This window comes from Nothobranchius furzeri, chromosome 5, assembly GCF_043380555.1.
Source record: "Nothobranchius furzeri strain GRZ-AD chromosome 5, NfurGRZ-RIMD1, whole genome shotgun sequence".
Lineage (NCBI taxonomy): Eukaryota > Metazoa > Chordata > Actinopteri > Cyprinodontiformes > Nothobranchiidae > Nothobranchius > Nothobranchius furzeri.
In genome coordinates this window covers 67338701-67358763 of record NC_091745.1, presented here as the reverse complement: position 1 = coordinate 67358763, position 20063 = coordinate 67338701, and the positions used below count along the sequence as shown (strand labels likewise).

General features: G+C 40.2%; 1 protein-coding gene across 1 annotated transcript; it reads left to right on the top strand.

Annotated features, from left to right (window-relative positions):
• The first annotated feature begins 6643 nt into the window (after nucleotides 1–6643).
• On the top strand, nucleotides 6644–19925 carry rhbg (Rh family B glycoprotein). Its single transcript, XM_015949950.3, has 10 exons — nucleotides 6644–7029; nucleotides 12644–12830; nucleotides 15603–15753; nucleotides 15888–16035; nucleotides 16326–16492; nucleotides 17642–17779; nucleotides 17913–18046; nucleotides 18195–18313; nucleotides 18414–18487; nucleotides 19211–19925. The coding sequence occupies exons 1-10, from the start codon at nucleotides 6837–6839 to the stop codon at nucleotides 19286–19288; spliced, it is 1389 nt and encodes a 462-aa protein (XP_015805436.1). The 5' UTR covers nucleotides 6644–6836; the 3' UTR covers nucleotides 19289–19925.
• Nucleotides 19926–20063: the final 138 nt, after the last annotated feature.

The window sequence follows — 20063 nt, the reverse complement described above, 5'->3', positions numbered from 1 at the left end:
TGTTTATTTATCAGAAAAGCAAAGGATTGAGACATCTGCTTGTGGAAAACAGGGTTTGAGTGAACCAGAGATGAAATGTTACAATTAATTAGAAAGTTTTCAATTGTAATTAATTCACTGCAGCTTGTTTCTTATTGCCGTTAAGCTTTTATTTTATTTTAACAATAAAAAAGTGTTTCTGAAACAAAACTTAAAACCTGCTCAAGGATTCTTGTAAAAATAGGATCAACAAAGTAATCTCATTGAACTTGTTTTTTAGCTTTAAATGAGAGTTTAGTGCTGCACAGAGGTGGGTTGCTTTGCAATGAGAGGGTCTCAGGTTCAGATCCTAACTTGGGATCTTTCTGCTTGGGGTTTGTATGTTCCCCGTGTGCACGCATGGGTTGTCTCTGATTTTCACCCATAGTCCAAAATCATGGCTGACTGGTCAGTTGGTCTCTCTGATTTGTAATTAAAGAGCAGATTCACTAGAAACCATTTTTTACTTATTATTTTTGCACATGATCAGTCACTCTGAGTTTATCCTGCAAGCTGAACGTGAAAATAGTAAATCTCCTGCATTAGCTTCTGATAAAAAACGGACGGACAAATGCTCAGTCCAGAAAATCCTGACAAATCTACATCACATTGTCATTTAACATTCATGGACTCACCCATCTTAAATCACTATAGGGAAGGGTGTTGTTGTTTTCACATCCAGGAAACTGCAGAGGACTTCTTGGCTAGTAGAAGCTAACTGTTAGCATTAGCAACTTCACCCCACAGCAGAACTCCTTCAGGCTTGTGTTATATGCGGAGGTAAAACATCCACGTTTAAAAGCAGAGTTAGTGGTAGAGCTGTGTTGCTGTTAGCCAGTCAGAGGTGAGATGTCCAAATATCAGGAAATAAGACTCCAAATGTTTTCCCCAGAGAACAACATACAAGGTATTCATTCCCATAGAGACTCCTGCAAATGTAGAACAATCTGAGTAAAGTTGACCTTTATGTGTAAGTGTGTGTATACATGGTTGTGTATCTCTGATTTTTCCTGCGCTGGACTGGCAACTTGTCCAGGGTATGCTCTGCCAGTTTGCTTAACAACTCCTGGAGAAAGGTGCCGCCCACCCATGACCATGTGAGGATAAGCGGGTATGAATGATGGATGGATGGATGTTGTGGGCTCTTCTTCTTATGGTTCAGTCCAGAATTTCCTCTGATTTTGAAACTTTAATTCAATCTGAGTTCCATCTGCTGCAGGTCAGAACCACTCAGAAGTTCATGCATCCTGAATTCACAAAAACTGTAACTACCAGTTGTCTCTTTTATATTCTTGTCTGACTGCTGTTTGTGCAAAGCAGCAACATTCTCTGATGAGCTGCAGAAAGCTGAATGTGTTGACTTTACCAGAAAGAGCTACTGGTTTGTGATTCTGAGACTGGTTTGTCATCTTGTTTAAACTGATGAATAGTTTAAACAAGAAAGATCAGTTCAAGATAAAAGTCAAGTTGAGGCATGTTTCAAGTTTCTTCTCATATCAAATTTTATTTTTCCGAATATAAAATGATCATGTCTTGATTATGTAGAAATTAGTCATAGTTTTCTTGTCGTATTTTGATTCAGGCAGTTGGACGAAAGACAAGAATCCATACTGAAAGAAGAGGGAGCACATTTCTATTTCAGATGTTGTCCAATGATCATCCAGACAACAAGATAATCTGGTGACCATATTTAACCCTCCCATTGTCTTTATGGGGGACCTGTTGAGCAGAATTGATGGTTTATCCCTCGAGGTCCACGTGGCAGGGGTGAGGTTGTGCTCACTCCTCACCCCTGCCACGTGGACCCAAGGGATAAACCGTCAACCCTGCTCAATGGTCAACTTTGCTCACGGGGTCACACCCATTAGGACAGTGGGAGGGTTAAACTGTTTATAAAAGTTTTAATGAATTTTCCAAATAATTCATTTAATGCACTGAGATGTGGACCTACTTGAATTTCTTTTGTTTTAAGTTTGAAAAACATCAATTTTTATTTCCTTGTGAATTTTCACATTGACACAACAACAACACATTAAAGATGCAACATTTCAATGAAAGGACCAAAGTGGGTTTTTATAGAAGATGAATTATAGAGTGTATAAAACTGAGTCCCCACTGGAGGCATCAGTGGCGTGGAACGGCAGTGGAACTTTGCTGCTTCAAATAGAATCCATTATAGTCTACGGTTGATCCAAACCAGTCGCGGCGCAGAAATTTTCAGGCAGGTCCCGGAAGCAGCTCGCCGTGCTGCGCTGGTAAAACGCTGTGAGCTGCTTCAGGAATGTACCAATTTCCACAATTAACATCGGGCTATACAGGAGATCATGCACAGTTTTAGTGTAAAACGTCCAGTTATTGTCAAAATAAAAGTATATTGCTGAGATGTGATTTCTTAGATTACATCTATACGTGTGACCTGACGGCTTATTTACTACAATTTTTTTGTGTGAAGTGCAACGGTGTGTGTTTCAAGGATTCAATCCTGGCACTGCAGACAAGCAGCATTCTATATGAGATCAAACATGATCTCCTTTGTCTTCTTTTAGCCGATAGCATAAACAAACCGTGATCCTTGAAATCTCAAGGCATTTAGTGATCTTGAAAGTACAGTGAGGATAATGTTGGATGTCTCTCTGCGGCTGAAACTCCTTGGTGTGGATTTCAATTCAGTTCAATTCAGTTTATTTATTTATAGCCAAATCACGACAAGAGTCGCCTCAAGATACTTCACAAAGTAAACATTCCAATACAGGTCAGTTCATTAAGCCAGTCAGTAAAAAGTTTCTTATATAAGGAACCCAGCAGATTGCATCGAGTCACTGACTGGTGTCAGAGTTTTTGCTTCAATCCTCATACTAAGCAAGCATTTAGCGACAGTGGAGAGGAAAACACCCTTTTGACAGGAAGAAACTTCCAGAGGATCCTGGCTCAGTATAAGCAGCCATCCACCACGACTCACTGGGGATGGAGAAGACAGAGCACGTGCACACACACACACACACACACACACACACACACACACACACACACACACACACACACACGCACGCACGCACGCACGCACGCACGCGCACACACACACGCACACACACACACACACATGCATAACATATATACCGAGTACTATTTCTGTGGCTACATTGTGATTTCTTAGTAAACGCGCCACAGCTTGGCAGAGCACCGTTGTAGCTTCTTCTGAAGAGAAAAACGCTTGGAGAGAAAATAACATTAACATCTGAAATAGCAGGAAATAATGTCTATGGATTCATGCGCCACAAACCACGTGAGTAAACTGTCCCTCTGACGTTCTGCACCACTGATGTCTCCAGTGGGAACCAGGTGTTAAATGTGTCACATGTTTGACTTAATGTAAAAAAGCATCAGTTTTACTGGATCTGATGGAGAGATTGTTCTGACTGTTCTTAAAATAAATAAAAGAATAATTAATTTATTGTGCTGGACTTAACCTGCTCTCTTTAAACAATGTTTATCTGCAGTTTGTTAGGCCTCACTTTAGTCAAAATCTGAATTTAAACATGTTTTTAAAAGCATCTGCATCTACAAACCTGCACTGGAATCACAGTCGAGGGTCGCACACGGACCCACAACTATACTTTGGACATCCTGGAATAGTTCAAGAAGAGTGCAACTCTCAACAATTCATGTCTAATTTTTTTTAGTCAATCTTAGACATCATTAATGTTTTTTTTCCTTACAAAACTAGAAGCCGAGCACAGATTAACTGATAAATAAACTGACTTGGTGAAGGGAAGCCAGACCCAGGTTAGTTCCACCTAACTTCATCTCTACTTTTCTTTAAAGTCAGTCCGATGGGGTGAAAGTTTAAACTCCCCCAAATCATAACAACATTCTCTTATGTTTTAAAAGAAAAAGCAGAAACAGTTCAATTCAATTCAATTCAATTCAATTCAAGTTTATTTATATAGTGCCAAATCACGACAAGAGTCGTCTCTAGGCACTTCACATAATAAACATTCCAATTCACAGTTCATTAAGCCAATCAGAAATAATGTGTCCTACATAAGGAACCCAGCAAATTGCATCAAGTCACTGACTAGTGTCAGTGACTATACAGCAATCCTCAGTTGTAGGTGATGAAACGTAAAGGGGAAAGAGGATCCCAACCCGCAGCTCTGGTATTCACTGCTGAGCCTTCAGCCCTTCTGTGTTCTCCCACATCCTGCTTTAACATAACCGGTACAGTAAATGGTCTATGCTGTTGTGGTGTCAGTTTGTTGCTACCAGTATGTCGGCTGACATGGAAACAATAGAACATCTTTGATCTTGTCTTATTATAATAATCTGTAACACCACTGTTTTGGGTTTTCATGCCTGCTAAAACGAGGCTCGGCTGAAGAAAAAGAAGAAGAAAATATCATTTCTATAGCGCCTCTCAAGATAAAAATCACGAGGCGCTTCACAAAAACAAAAAATGTAAAAATATAAAAAAGCATTTAGAAAATGTTTAAAAATGTATTTAAAATGAGCAAAAATAGACAATTGTGATTAAAAAATGTTAAGAAAGAGAGAGAGAGTGAATAGGAAAGAGGGAAATCAGTGGATACTGAGGAAGGTGGAATAGGTGGGGAGAGCAGAATAAAGAGAGAGTGGTGAAGAAGGTCATACAAAAGCCAGCTTGAACAAGTGAGTCTTCAGCTGCTTTTTAAAGGAGACCACTGAGTCCACTGATCTCAGGCTCAGGGGGAGAGAGTTCCAGAGTCTGGGGGCCACAGCAGCAAATGATCTGTCACCTTTGGTCTTTAGCCTGGTGCTGCACAACCAGTAGGCTTTGATCACTGGACCTCAGGGACCTGCTGGAGGTGTAGGGACTAAGAAGATCACCAATGTAAGATGGTGCTTGTCCATGTAAGGCCCTATAGACCAGAACCAGGATCTTGAAATGAACCCGGAAGTTGACTGGCAGCCAGTGAAGCTGGAGGAGAAGCGGGGTGATGAGTGTGTATTTAGCAAAATTCTCTTGCTGGGGTTCACATGAATGTTTGGCTGTGTCTACAGGTAATCCTCAGAAGCTGTAGCTCATCAAAAAGGTAACTAATCAGGCTTTCCATTTATATAAAATACAGCACCAGTTATTATTAAAAACCAGGTTCAATGAGAAACTACTTCTGACTTGAAAACGATTACTCACTTTGAGTGTAGCATGCAGACTGAAGGTCACCTATCTCCTGCATTAGCGTCTGATAAAAAATACATGGAGGAACACTCAGTTCAGAAAAGCCTGACAAATCTACATCACACTGTCACTTAACGTTCATGAGCTCACCCATCTTGGTTCGTGAGAGGGAAGGCTGTTGTTTTTTAGCCTCCAGGAAACAGCCAAGAACATCTCAGCTAGTAGAAGCTAACTGGTAGCATTAGCTACTCCACCACACAGCAGAACTCCTTCAAGCTTGTGTTATCTGCAGAGATAAAACATCAACATTGCAAGACAAACAGAGAAATCTTAGAGTCGAGTTGCTATTAGCTAATCTAAGGCCAGGCATCCAAATACCAGGAAACAAGACTGCAAATCCTGTCGTCTGCCGCAACTTTCTTCTCCAGCTCACTTCTACGTTATCAAACAGGCGCATCAGATCTTTATATCCCCGCAGATGACTTGCAAGGCATTCATTCCTTTTGTAGAACACTTGATCTTTAATATTAACAAACGTGGAAATTATTGCTTAAAATATTGTTTAAAAACTTTTCCGAGGCATTTAGTTTCTACACATCCAACCAGAACCAAGAAACTGAAGTTTAAGGGGAAAAAAAACCATTTGATCATGTTTTCAAGTGGTCACTTCTGTTGATCATTGCTATTAAGTAAAGTATGTATAATATATTTGAAATATTTGGCTATTTAGTTACTTTGATAGAAGAAATAGGTGGGATGTAAAGGCTGATGTACCAAAAACCAAAATGGCAGCTCCTGTAAGTGGGATACTGTGGCTTCACTTCTCAAAAACAAAAGAAGGTGGAGATACTTGGTCTATATTAAACATAGTACGCCAAAAGGCAACAGAAAAGCAAACATGAACAGAATGATCTGACAAAGAAAACACAATCATGTACCGTAGCTTTAACAGGAAGAAAGAATTGCTACCTTGTGCAAGCAGAGTGAAAGAAATTTAAAGAAAAAGGAAAAGGGTGGGAGTGCATGCAAGCTCAAAAAGATCAGTCAGGATTTGAACCTGCAACTTTCTTGCAGTGATGCAACAGTGACTAACTGCACTGCCATGCAGCCCAATTCTTCACTATAAAAATGCAGAAGAACACTTAAAAGAAACATCTCTAAAAAATAAAAACTGTTGATCCATCGTTTGCAAACTGGTTTGTTCAAATGAGTCTCCGGGACGAAATCATTCTTTTGAGACTTTATTGCTGAATCTGATTCATTAAAGTTAGCCTTTGAAGACTGAAAATTCATGTTTTTTTGCTTCATGTGACAGTGAATAAAAACCACAAGACTCATGCTATCTTCATAGCTTCTTGACACAAAAGTGAGCCGAAGCACATCAGTCTACCTTAAAATCCTCCTGGAGGGCTGGACTAACCATGACAGCCCTTTTTTCTTCCAGTAGGTGTGACCCAGCTGAACAAAAACACACATGTAAAGCTCTGGTGTTTGCAAGCTTCTTGTTCCACCCTCACACGCATTCACGCGCTCCAGCCTCTGCGCTGACAACACCCCAGGGTCGTTGTGAGTGGGACAGTGCTGGTCCAACTATCTGTCCTGGATCTTTCAAGAATACCAAGCCTCCTTTAGCCTCTGCTCCTCATCCAGCCAGGACCAGAACATGACAGATTCCAGCACCAACATGCGGCTGAAGCTGCCGATCACCTGCTTCATCCTGGAGATCATCCTCATCATCCTTTTTGGCGTGCTGGTGGAGTACGATGAGGACACGGATGCAAAGAAGTTTAACAAGCACTTCAACACATCTATGGAACATTCTGATGCTGAAAATGATTTCTACTATCGCTATCCAAGTAAGTATCCATAGATTAGGGATCCCAGTAGGACACCATCACACTTTATATCAGAGCCAGTGGAATAAACCCTGCAAACAAATGTTGATCGTTTGTTTAGGCCTGATCTGAATTATAACTGCTTTTGACTCAGAATTCTTTATTATGATTGTAACTTAGAAAGATGTACTCTCTCTCTCTCTCTCTCTCTCTCTCTCTCTCTCTCTCTCTCTCTCTCTCTCTCTCTCTCTCTCTCTCTCTCTCTCTCTCTCTCTCTGTCTCTCTCTCTCTGTCGCTCTCTCTCTCATCCAATTATTTGTGGGGCAATTCTTGACGGGGATGTGTTCCGCCCCACTGATATATTTGTCTATAATTTGCACAGAAAATGAACAAAATTGATCTAAAAAGTACCAAGATAGAAAGTATCTCAACAAAATAAAATCAGTTTGGGCCAATTAACTGTTTTCTTTTGTGATGGAACGCACCTCTGTAGTATCTCAATAAAATATTTCTGAGATTGGATGAAATGTCATCATGTCAGTCATGCAAAGTATTTTCTTCTGAATCTAAATTGGAATGTTTCCTTTTCATGTGCAGTTGTTGCAAATGTGTTTTAAAAGTGTTCCACCTTCAAATAAGAAAGTGCGGATGACTTCTTCCCAACTATTCACTCTCAGGTGGAGAAAATTCTATAAATTACGATAAATAAACTCTCCTTTCTTATTAAAATTCATAAAACTGCATTAGGACTCTACCTGGCCGGAGGTACTTAGCTGTTTACTTTGAGGTATTTTATGAGGCGACACACAATTTTATGGACTTCCCACATCCAATAAAACACAGTTTTGAATATAAAAAACAGTTTTACGTTTTTTAAACAGTGCATATTTATATTTCAAAGGCACAACACAACAATCACACAATTCACATTTATAATTAATATGAATATATTTTATTAAACAGGTAATTTAAGATGTGAACAAATATTTAAAGGTGCAGTATGTAAGAATGAAGTGAGAATGACATCTTGTGGTCAAATTTGATAACTACAGTCTATTTTTGTATGCAAAAAGTTACTTTGTCATTGCCATGAGTTTACACATGGAGACCTGCGCCTCCATCAGCACTTCTGATGGTTTTACTGCACCTGATAAAAGCCTTTATGACTCACCTATAGTTTCACCCCTTCCCTTTGGAGAGATGATGATTACCTGCTGGGTCCGTTAGGTCACTTATTACCCTAATAATGGACTATTATAAGGTAAACTCTAGGCTGTTGTCGCCAGCTGTTCTCCTTCCAACAAGTGAAAGATTATATAAAGCATAAACTTTATTCAATAAAAAAGATTGCCCCAAAAAACAACGAAACGCTGACTGTGTCAAGAAAGATTAGACAAATATCTGAAAATAATTCAAGCTAATGGGAGCATCAAAAATTTGCTAACCATTTTAAGAAATGTCATGTTAGCTGGTGGAATTAGTTTGAATGTGATTTGTTTTCTTACGACACAAAAGTTCTTTCTCCGATTTGGTCTCTAGAATGAAGCATGTTAGTCGATCTCTGTGGGAAAACAAGCTCTTGCGCTGCTGTTTCAGGGGTAGAAGTTTGTTGGAGAAGTGGAGGAACGACTGGATTACGAGCCTAACTCATTAACCCTCTCAGGCTCAAAATAAGTTTTGATAAAAGAACGAGCAACTAAGTTCTTCAGAGGTACTTCTGAGTTAACAAATGCTCATGAAATACATATGTGGAGTAACCAGGTAGGTAGATTTTAACGTTGCAAAAAACACCTGTCTCCAGAGGGTTAATATTTATTATATGCAAACGTGTGGCCTCTTATTGGCCATGACTCTTCTATTGCCTCTTTATTCTTCTTTCTTGGGTTAAGAATGCAGATTTCAGGATGAGATTACATCAGTAAGTCTGTTTGTCTGCAGGTCAGCTTTTTAGAAAAGGTCTCAGTGCTAAAGTTCAGTTAACCAAACTGTTAGCATGACTGCAAACATTCAACATTGCCAAATTTTCTCCCATTGATCAGCTTCCTTCAAAGAATGATTAACCTAATTTACCTTAATCAACAAGTACTTTAACCTCCCTTCACACAGACTGAAAACTTTGCAATGACAAACACAAAAACAGATTGTGGGTTATCTTTGTTGCGTTTAGGTGAAGTCCTCAAGCTAATGTTGAGAAGATGGGGTTTCTCTGTTTGCTCGATGATGAGTTTTCATTTTCTTTGACAAAACTTCCATACTAGCGTGGTTTATTGCCACTGGGTCCTGATGCTGCAGGCATCCGTGTGGCTTGACCATAGATGATTTAACACATTCCTGACAATAATGGTCACCTGCCTGAGCTACGGCTCCATTATCCTGTCTGTGTCTGGCTAGCATGGTGAGATCTTCCAGCCTGTACCTGAATCCTTGTGTAATCTAAAGCCGGGCGGACACTGTGCGACTTTTTCACTCGCAGCGTTCAGCTTCAGCTCAAACTGTACGACTTCCTCGCAGGGCAGATCTCACGAGCCAGGCGCTCACACTGTACGTCTGGTAGCAACACGTCGGCCCTAAAAATATGCTAAAAATAGCAGTTTTTACACAACACGTCAGACTTTTTTGTCTTGTTTAGCCTGTTGTCCTTCGGGAGTGCTGCAGGACACACAGGGCTTTATGGGGGTTGGATGAGGAAAACGAAATAAAGTAAATCTGTGTTTTGTGATCAGTTTAATTTGACATGAACACGACAAACATGCTTTCTTGACAATCTTTGTGAGTTAAAAAACATGTAGAAACAAAAACGAACAGCGTGTGTTATTAGGGAAATAGCGAGCGGCGTTGATGCAGGATTGCGCATGCGCCGTGAGCGGTTCTGATACTTTTTGGGTCGCAGCTGCTCGCAGCGCCGCTTCAACAGTGCGATACCCTCACGAGGGACGAGCAAAATTTTAAACACGCCAGCAGTCCGTGCGACCTCACGACTGCTGATCGGCAGCTGGTCACGTGGTGTTAATCGCCTCTCGTAACCCCCTGTACACTACACGACCGCTCGGCAAAAACTCGCCCCGATGTCGTGGATTCTCGCACGACTAGAAAATCGGCTCAAAAAAGTGAAAAAGTCGCACAGTGTACGCCCAGCTTTTGAGACAAGATGGGTGTTGTGTCTACCACTAAGGGGCAGAACAGGAGAGGAGAAAATAAGTAGGAGGAAAGGAGTTAAGATGGATGCCTGATACTGCACATGTGATGCAGGTTCGACTACAGCTAGGAAAATGAATCCTTGCCTACTTGTGCTATTTTCTGATATAACGGCTGACCATAACAATGGGGTCAGCACCAAAACAGTTTGGTTATCATCTAAGGCTTTTAAACAATGCATACCGGTAAGTGTGTTTAAAATGGCGGCCTTGCTTAACTTGCATTGATTTGATGCGTTGTTGGGCACGTCCCTCAAAAGTAACATGATGCATTCGCAAGCTGCAATACACGAGTAACAAGTAGGCAGCGTTGACAAAATGAGTGAGACACACTCCATTTCTGATTTAGACATCTTTAATTCTATCTACGATACCGCTTATGGCTTTTACTCTGCCACAATCTGAAAGTTAACCAGCTACTGATCTCTTCTATTGATGCCATGTTTGTTTTGGTTGTACCCTACAAACCCGGGACTACATCTGGTCTGAGTTCTCTACTGTGCCCTCTAGTGGAACCGTCCAGTACTACATGCTGTGCAGCAGCAAGCATGTGAACGAAGATGCAGCCTGCTGCCTCCACCAACGCGAGGCTAAAAAGCAAATAAACATTTCAGGCCTACATCTCAGGTCACTGACCTTACTGAGGTGAACCTTCTTCATTTTTAAGATGTGTTCTTGTGCCAACGTATTACTTAACAGTCAGACGTAGAATACCACAACCTACAGAAAAGATTATTTTAACCCTGGGCAAATATCTTTGTTCCATATTAGTGAAGGGCAAATGCTTTTTAAAAATGTATTCAGAGAGAAGAGGCTTGTAGCATTTCTTGATGTCAGACACTTCAATCGGACCCCTATACTGTCTTAGTATTATAAACAAAAGTTCACCTTCATGTTACCTTATCCTCAATGCCTGCTTGGAAAAAAACAACTTGCACAGTAAACAAAGACTTGCCCAAACTCTGCATGCTCTGCAGCAACTAACCACTATTGCTCGTGTTCTAGTTTGTGTACTGTATAGTTTTTGTGCACCTGTAAAACAAGGAAGTTTAACTGACTGAAACAAGCTTTACGAGTCTCCTTCCTGCTCAGAAGATCACAGGCTGGATGTGCTGCATTCAGCTGCAAAAGTTAACAGTCTAATCTGGTTTTAATGGACTTTGTGATGATGTTTGTTATTTTAGACATTCTGGCATAAATTATTTAGGCAAATAAATTAGCTCAGCCTTAGAGATAGGGTGAGGAGCTCGGACATTCGGGAGGGACTCGGAGTAGAACCGCTGCTCCTCCGGATCGAAAGGAGTTGACGGGTCGACCCAGGACACGTTGGAGAGGTTACATCTCCATTCTGGTCCGGGAACACCTTGGGGTCCTACTGGAGGAACTGGTGGAGGTGGCTGGGGAGAGGACGGTCTGCAGCTCCCTAGTTGGGATCCTGCCCCCGCGACCCGGACCCGGATAAGCGAAGGAAGACGACGACCACAACGAATTATGTATTCACTAAAATAATTTAGATTTTGTTTGATGATTTTCACTGTCATGTGATGGCCAAAGATTATAGGAAATATAATTGTTTTCTAAATGAATCTGATGATTTTACCCAACATGAGTCCAGTCCACTGGGAACTGCGTGTATCTGGGCCAAAAGCCTACTGGGACGGTGGAAAGACCTCCGCTTGGCTGTGCCAATTAACAGTTACCATGGCGACACCATTTGCAGCACAAAGCAATATTATGAATGGTGGTTTGGGACAAATAATGAGCTGTGGTCAAAACTGTGTGAACCAGGAAAGGGTACAGAAAATAGACAAGATTAGTTTTGATCTAACATTTTTAGTCCTTATCTCTTATTAAAGTGTTCAGTGACCTCCTATGTAAAAGTATAATCTCACACATTTTTGTACTATTTGAATAGCAAATAGCTTCAAGCAGACAACCATCAAACTGCAAGTTTTCAAGCATTAAACCAATACCTAGAATGAGTCACCCTGCAGACGGTCTGAGTCACAGCAGAGCCTGATTTCCCAGTTCAGGGAAGTTTATGCAACTGCACTCTCTGAGAATTCCTGTTACCAGTAACAGAACATCCAAATTCTTGGTACTTTTTGTTGATGATTGCGAACATTGTTTTGATATGAATCTGACATTTACCTGTCAAACTGTTGGCATGTTCACAAGAAAAAGAAAAAAATAAACAAAGATCAAATGACAAAGAGAGTAAAACGTGTATTTTTCCAAACTAGCTAGTAACGAGATGCAAACAAAATACAGCACAAAAATCCTCTCAGGTGAAAGAACGTTGTATAATAAAATTTTGCCAAAGTCTTAAGCACACAAAGCCACGTTTCTTCATTTTAGCTTTTTGTTTTAGGAAAATGCACAAATGTACAAGGCTGTCCTGTTGGTCTCCAGAATCATCAGATGTTTTCTGCACTGTGCAGGTTTCCAGGATGTGCACGTGATGATCTTCATTGGCTTCGGTTTTCTCATGACCTTCCTTCAGCGTTATGGCTTCAGCAGCGTGGGCTTCAACTTCCTGATCGCAGCCTTTTCCTTGCAGTGGGCCACACTCATGCAGGGCTTCTTCCATGGCATGCACGGAGGCAAGATCCACATTGGAGTAGAGAGGTGTGTGATGAACATGAACACTGCAAAAACTGATTTCTAAGCAAGTTTTATAAAAGCTTAATTTTTAGACATTTTATCTTATTTTTAGTCTAAAAATAAAATAAATTATTCTCTAGAAAAACAGCTTTATTTAAAATAAGGTAACTGTTTTTAAATATGATATGACCACTTTTCTTGTTTTGAGTAAAACAACATCTCAATGGGGTAAGCAAAAGTTGCAAATAAATAAAACTTGATTATTTTGCTAGATCCAAAAGTGTGGAACACTAAAAAAAACTGTTGTAAAGATTATTTCTGATAATAACCAGTGACTATGAGGTTTTCATGCAGGCTGAACATGAAAACACCCATCTCCTGCATTAGCGTCTGAGAGAAAATAACCATTGAAATGTTAGGTTTTGAAAAGCTGACCGCTCTACACCAAGTGGCTGCTTGGATTCACCCATCTTGGCTCGCAAAGGCTGTTGTTGTTTAAAAGTCCGGGAAACAGCCGAGGATGTCTCGACTAGCAGCTAACCATTAGCATTAGCATCTTAAGCACATGGCAGAAGCTCCTCCAGGCTTGTAACATCCAAGTTGCAAGTCAGTGATGGAGTCATGTTGCTGGTATCCAAGGCGAGAGGCCCAAATATCAGGAAATAAGACTCCAAAATCTGCCGCCTGAAGCTCAGCTGTGATGTGGGTAACTTCTAGTTCCTGCAAATGGTGCACCGGTGCATTTTTTCCCCCCAAGTACGACTTAACAAGGCATTCATTCCTAGAGTCCACCACAAATGCATTGATTCGCAAGCAACTTTTGCTGACCCCAATGTCAGATTTTTATTCTACTCAAAACAAGAAAATATAATTAAGAAAATTTACCCTATTTTGAGTAATCCTTTTTCACTAGAGAAGAGCATTTTCATTTTAGACTGAAAATGAGATAAAATGCCAAAAAATTAGCCTTATTTATCTTTTACTTTTTAGAAACCATTTTTTGTAGTATAAGAGTTCCATCAAAAGTGATTGAAGATGACGGTCTAATGTCTGAACCATGTTGGAAGGAAGGTTACATTGGAGCAGATTTCTTTCTCAGCCAGCTTGTGGGTTGTCAGTTTTTCTCCTTTCCAAAAAATCAAAAGAGGTACAAAATATTTTACAATCTGTTAGCAAGCGAGGTTGTCGCGTCTGCGCAGAGTTAACACTGCAGCACCATTTGTAATTCAACATCGGCAGGCAAAAAACTCCAGAGTTGTTTAAAGAACTAAAGCTAGTAACTGGAGCGACCCAGAAGTAATTTTTTGTATCCCTAGGAAGACACGGCATCCTTTTGTTTTACTTCAATATCGGGTGAAGCAGGCTAGAGGCTAATGTTAAATGGTAAATGTAAATGGCCTGTATTTGATATAGCGCCTTCTAGAGTCCTGGAACCCCTCAAGGTGCTTTACAACACAATCAGTCATTCATCCATTCACACACACATTCACACACTGGTGGGGATGAGCTACAATGTAGCCACAGCTGCCCTGGGGCGCACTGACAGAGGCAAGGCTGCCGAGCACTGGCGCCACCGGTCCCTCCGACCACCACCAGCAGGCAACGTGGGTTAAGTGTCTTGCCCAAGGACACAACGACAGCGACATGCTGAGCGGGACTCGAACCTGCAACCTTCCGATTACGGGGCGAGCACTTAACTCCTGTGCCACCATCGCCTCCAAGTTGAACTAACAATGCTAACAGTGAATTAGAGACAAATAGTTGGCTCTAAAGCTATCTCAAGTTTCTTTTTCAATTACTAACAACTTGATATTACAGTGAAATGTATGTGTGAAGTGAATAATGAGTCAGTTTGGAGCAGAGCTTTCTTTATTGAGTCATTCTGAACTATAATAGTAAGCTAACAGCAAGACGGCAAGCAGCTGCACTCCCTCTAATGCTAGAGTTATACTACCGAAATAAGTGCAGTAAGTGCTCCCAACCGTAAAACACCCAAGAGTGCTAACACCAAATATGACAGTCATCTTACTATGTCGGACTCATCCTTGCTTGTGATCTAGAATCTTTGCTGCTGATCTGGCAACAGCCGCGAAACTTACAGAATGGTAGTAAGAAAGTCATCTATTTTTTAGGAAAATAGGCAGCAGTACCCAAATTTTACCACAGGATGTCATTCTTACTTCATTTTTGCCAATTGCAGATTTAAGGCAGTGGAAAAAATACTAAAACCATCCGTGAAACTTGTGAGTTTGCTTAAAGAGCAAGTCATCCCCAAATCAACTTTTTTTCTGATAAACCACATAAATGCGTGTCCAATCATGCTGCAGACACGTGAAGTCAATAGTTTAGCACTTTAGTGCATTTTTGTTAAAATTTGAGTTTTCTGCCTAAAACTGTCAGTGTTGTGCCGTTGTCAGGTAAAAACTCTGCACTGCATTTGAAATTAAATCTGCCATTGCTATTGGCCAAGAAATACCCTAGAATGTCAGCTGGTACCATATGATGTCACAATGTTGTTGTGAGCCTGTGTGTGTGTGTGTATTTGTTAGTGGCTCCGCCCTTTCGGTCTGCTAGGTAACAGCATTTGTTGCATTTTTCAAACAAGAAGTGGGAGTGGAGTAATACTCTGGTAGGGGTGACTTGCTCTTTAAACTCATTTATGATGCTGCACGGCTGAAAATGACTTCAGCAAACCATCTTCTGGTGTTTCAGCAAACACAGTTACAAGCATGTAAAATAAAATTAAACTACTTCTTTAACTGTTTCCAGAAATGTGATCATTTTTTTTCCCCCCAGTATGATCAATGCTGATTTCTGCACTGGCTCGGTTCTGATCTCATTTGGAGCAGTTCTGGGTAAAACCAGCCCGGTCCAGCTGATGATCATGGCAATGTTTGAGGTCACGCTGTTTTCTGTCAATGAGTTCATCTTGCTGAGCATTCTAGGGGTAAGTAGCGCTGATTATTTAGTCATTGAAAACAAAAATTGATTAAACACCTTATAATATATTTTCCTGTCCTGATTTATAAAATATGCAAATTATCTATCTTTGATTTCGCCAATAAACTAATGTTGTTTCAGACCAGAGATGCTGGAGGCTCCATGACCATCCACACATTTGGAGCTTACTTCGGTCTGATGGTGACTCGAATCTTGTACCGCCCCAACCTGCACAAGAGCAAACACAGGAACGGCTCTGTTTACCACTCTGACTTGTTCGCTATGATAGGTAAACACCATAAAGCTGAAGATCTCTAGGATTAGTTATATTAGAAGGCTGCACCCAGGCTTAAAATTTCACAACCTGCCAAATGGCTACAGCAGGTTATGTACAGAGAAGTTGTCTGGATCTCCAGACAACAAAGAGAATAATTGTTCAGTCTTGGATGGTGTCAGTTTTCATCCATTTCTTTGTTGTCTTAAAAAAATCAGCACGTTGCATAAGGTCTAGTGTTACATTTAACTTAATTTATCGATAAAATCTTAAATCGTGTATTTGCTTTTTTTTTTTCCACTTAGGCACCATCTACCTGTGGATGTTCTGGCCCAGCTTCAACTCTGCCGTCACGGAGCATGGAGACGCCCAGCACCGCACAGCCATGAACACCTACTACTCCCTGGCTGCCTGCACACTGTCATCCTATGCCATGTCTTCTCTCACAGCTCATGATGGCAAGCTGGACATGGTGAGGTCAATTCATGATAAAAAAAACATTTTCCTAGGATGTGCAAACTGAGCAACTTTGAAGACAGACATCACAACCCAAACCCTCAATGCTTTATTCCTCTATTGGACAAGTCACTGTCTGCTGTGTGTTCAATACACACACCTGTAGACGCACCTGTGTAGACGCCTATATTTTGTTGCCATTTGCTTTAAATTCAACATAAAGTTCATGTCCTGATCATAAAACAAGCAAATAATAGTGCTGACTAACATATGCACATTACAAGTTTTCTCCAGGATGGCATCTTCTTTGTGTGTAACTAACTTCCAGTAGTGTGACTAACACACGCACGCATGCATGCACACACACATGCATGCACATAAACGGACACACACACACACACATTCACGCACATATCAATACACTAATAATTCATAAAATTGTCACTTCTGCCTGCGGTACTCTGATTTGCCAGCAGAGGGTGTAGTATTCAATACAGCAGCAATCTGAAGAGCACCAATCCTATTAAAGAGGCTGATTTCTTAGAATCTTACAGACAACCATATCAGATTGGGGGAAAGGATTAAAGGTGCAATATGTAGAAATTCTACTGTGAAATAATCACAAAACAGTCTAATGTCTCAATCATGTTGGAAGGAAGATCACACTGAAACAAATTTCCTTCTCAGCCGGCTGGGATTTGTCAGCTGTTCTTTAAAAAAAGAGGGACACAGTTACTGTTTACACTCTGTGAGTTTGTGAGTTTGCTGAATCTGCAGCAAGCTAACGCAGCATCGCAGGCGTTTGTAGCCAAAAAGCTCCAGAGACGTTTAAAGAAACAAAGCCAGTAAATAGAAGTGACCCATAAGTTATTTCTTGCATCTCTAAGAAGCCACCGCATTTTCCTTTAATGGATTGTTCAAAACTATGACAGCAAGCTAATAGTGAGACGGCAAATAACTACACTTCTTATAAGGCTGGAAAAATATTACTGTAATAAGTGTAATAAGATCTCTTAACTGTAAAACACCCAAGAGTGACAATGTATTTATCTATGTACCAACTTATTGCGTATGTCTCATCTTTGCTTGCCATCTAGAATCTTCTGATGCTGATCTGTTGCATTTAACAGACACTTAACCAGACTTGTTCTGCCTTCTTTTACAGGTCCACATTCAAAACGCTGCCCTGGCCGGTGGAGTCGCTGTTGGAACCGCTGGTGAAATGATGCTGACGCCTTTCGGCTCCATGATTGTCGGTTTTTTGGCCGGCATCATCTCTGTTCTGGGTTTCAAATACCTTTCAGTAAGCCTGTAGTTATTTAGTGTTAGTCCAAATACCCAACAGATGAGATAAAAGAGGGACCGCCTACATACATAGGACCACTACTTTTAGATGTGTGGATTGAGAATAATTTGTCTGCTCATGCTTCCTTTAGCCCATCCTGGAGGAGAAGCTGAAGATCCAGGACACCTGTGGGGTTCACAACCTGCACGGCATGCCCGGCATCCTGGGGGCCATCGTGGGAGCAGTTACAGCTTCTCTGGCAACCAAAGAAGTTTATGGGAATGGGTAAAAGTTACAATCTTTAAACCCAACAAACAATAATCTCACTTTTTGTGTTGCGCTGGCTGTAGCATGTTTTTTAGAGGACTAAAAAAAATCCATCTGTTAGATTTTCACAAAAACTTTTGAACTAGCTTGATTCTTTGTTTTACAGTTTGGGAAGGGTTTTTCCTGATGTGGCAGATGGAAGAGAAGCATCTTATCAGGGTGGCATACAAGCTGTCTCCCTCGCCGTCACCCTGGGCATTGCCCTGATTGGTGGACTTATTGTGGGTAGGTGTCACATAATGCAGCAGTTGAACAACTCTCATAAGTTTATTTACAAAGCAGATCAGATCAAACACGCTGAGACGCTTCTTCCGCTTGTGTTCAGGTTTCATTTTGAAGCTGCCCGTCTTCGGAGCTCCCCATGATACCACCTGCTACGAAGATAGCCTCTACTGGGAGGTGAGTATGATGATTTTAATGCTGATGATGGTATTTAGCTTTAATAAAACATTCTGCTTCCATCTTGATTATTGCAAGATTACAGATAATTAATTTGAAAGTTAGAGATTTTTAAATCTAGCTTCCACAAAACAAGAATGGCTCTAAAGTCACACTGACACTGCAGATATGAAACACCAAAAACACGTCAGATCAAAGCCTTTCTGACCACCAGAGGGCACAAATTCCCCACAACAAGGAGTGAGGGTCCTTGTTTGGTCACTAAAGACCATTTTCCACGTCATTGAATCTAAAACATAATTAGTACCATAAGTTTTCATGATTTTATGATCTTTTGTATTTTACTCAGTTGAAATCTGCTAGAATGAAGTTAGATTTCTCTCATCATCTAGTATTTGTCAAAGTGATGTGTCCTCATTTCACCCATTATTTTGAATACATTTAACTTCAATTTGTTTATTCATATGCATAAAATCACCAAATGATGCCAGATTTAAAAACATCACATCATTTTACATTTTATTTGCTTTTTTAAAATTTCTTTCCTCTTATAAATGACAGCAATTCATCTTTTACAGATTTTTAGTCTTGACAACATTTTTAAAGATTACAATAGAATAGTGCTAATTATTAGCTAAACTGGAAGCAGACACAATCCATTCAGGTGTTATAAATATAAAGGAAAATAAAGAAGATCACTGATTGATGTTTTCTCCATCTCAGGTGCCAGGTGAGGAGGCAGGTCACGAGGAGCAGCTGACTGCTGTGAAGTCAGAGGAATCCGACAAGTTGAACAGTTAAATGTACAAAAAAAAAAAAAACAAAATATAAAAGCAGAACCAGCACTTGAAATCCTGCAGGCTCAAAAAGTTCCACGTTTTCCTCGCACCAGCTGCCAAACTGTGTATTTTTATATTTACATTTTTTACACTTCTGTTCTTCTGACTAAATAAAACGGTAGAGAGGGAGAGGAAAAAACAGCTTTTACAGGTTTTGCCACCGAAAACCCACTAGAGGTCAGTCTGGAGCTGGATGTGTTACAGGCCTGTGATTAAAAAGTAAGATTTTACTTACTGAAACGGGGTTTATTTAGATTTTATGCAGTCGGTTCAAACCAAAGACACACATTTAAAGCCAGAAGAAAAGAACATTTAATGAGTTCATTCTTAAAGTCATCCTGTTGGGGTTTTCTGATTTAACCAGATAAATGTTGATTGGTTTTAAATGTGTATTTTCTCTTGTTAAAAAGTGTTTGGGATTTTAGACCATTTTATCTTCTATTTACAAGTTTGAATATATTCACCACATTTAGCTTAGTTATTCAGTTTTTTTAGGAAGATAAATTTTTAAATGGCCCAAATAAGATAGATAATAAAGGATGGTTTTGTCATAAAATGTATAACTTCAAACAATAAAGGAACCCTACAGTGAAAGCTCATCCGAGTCTCTGAAATCATGAAATAAGTCATTAACTGCTTGGTTTTTATTCTTTTTCATTCTCAGACGACTTGCTCTCTGAGCATCATGAGGCAGCAGCTTCATGATCTAATGATTAAAATAATTCTCTCACTTAACT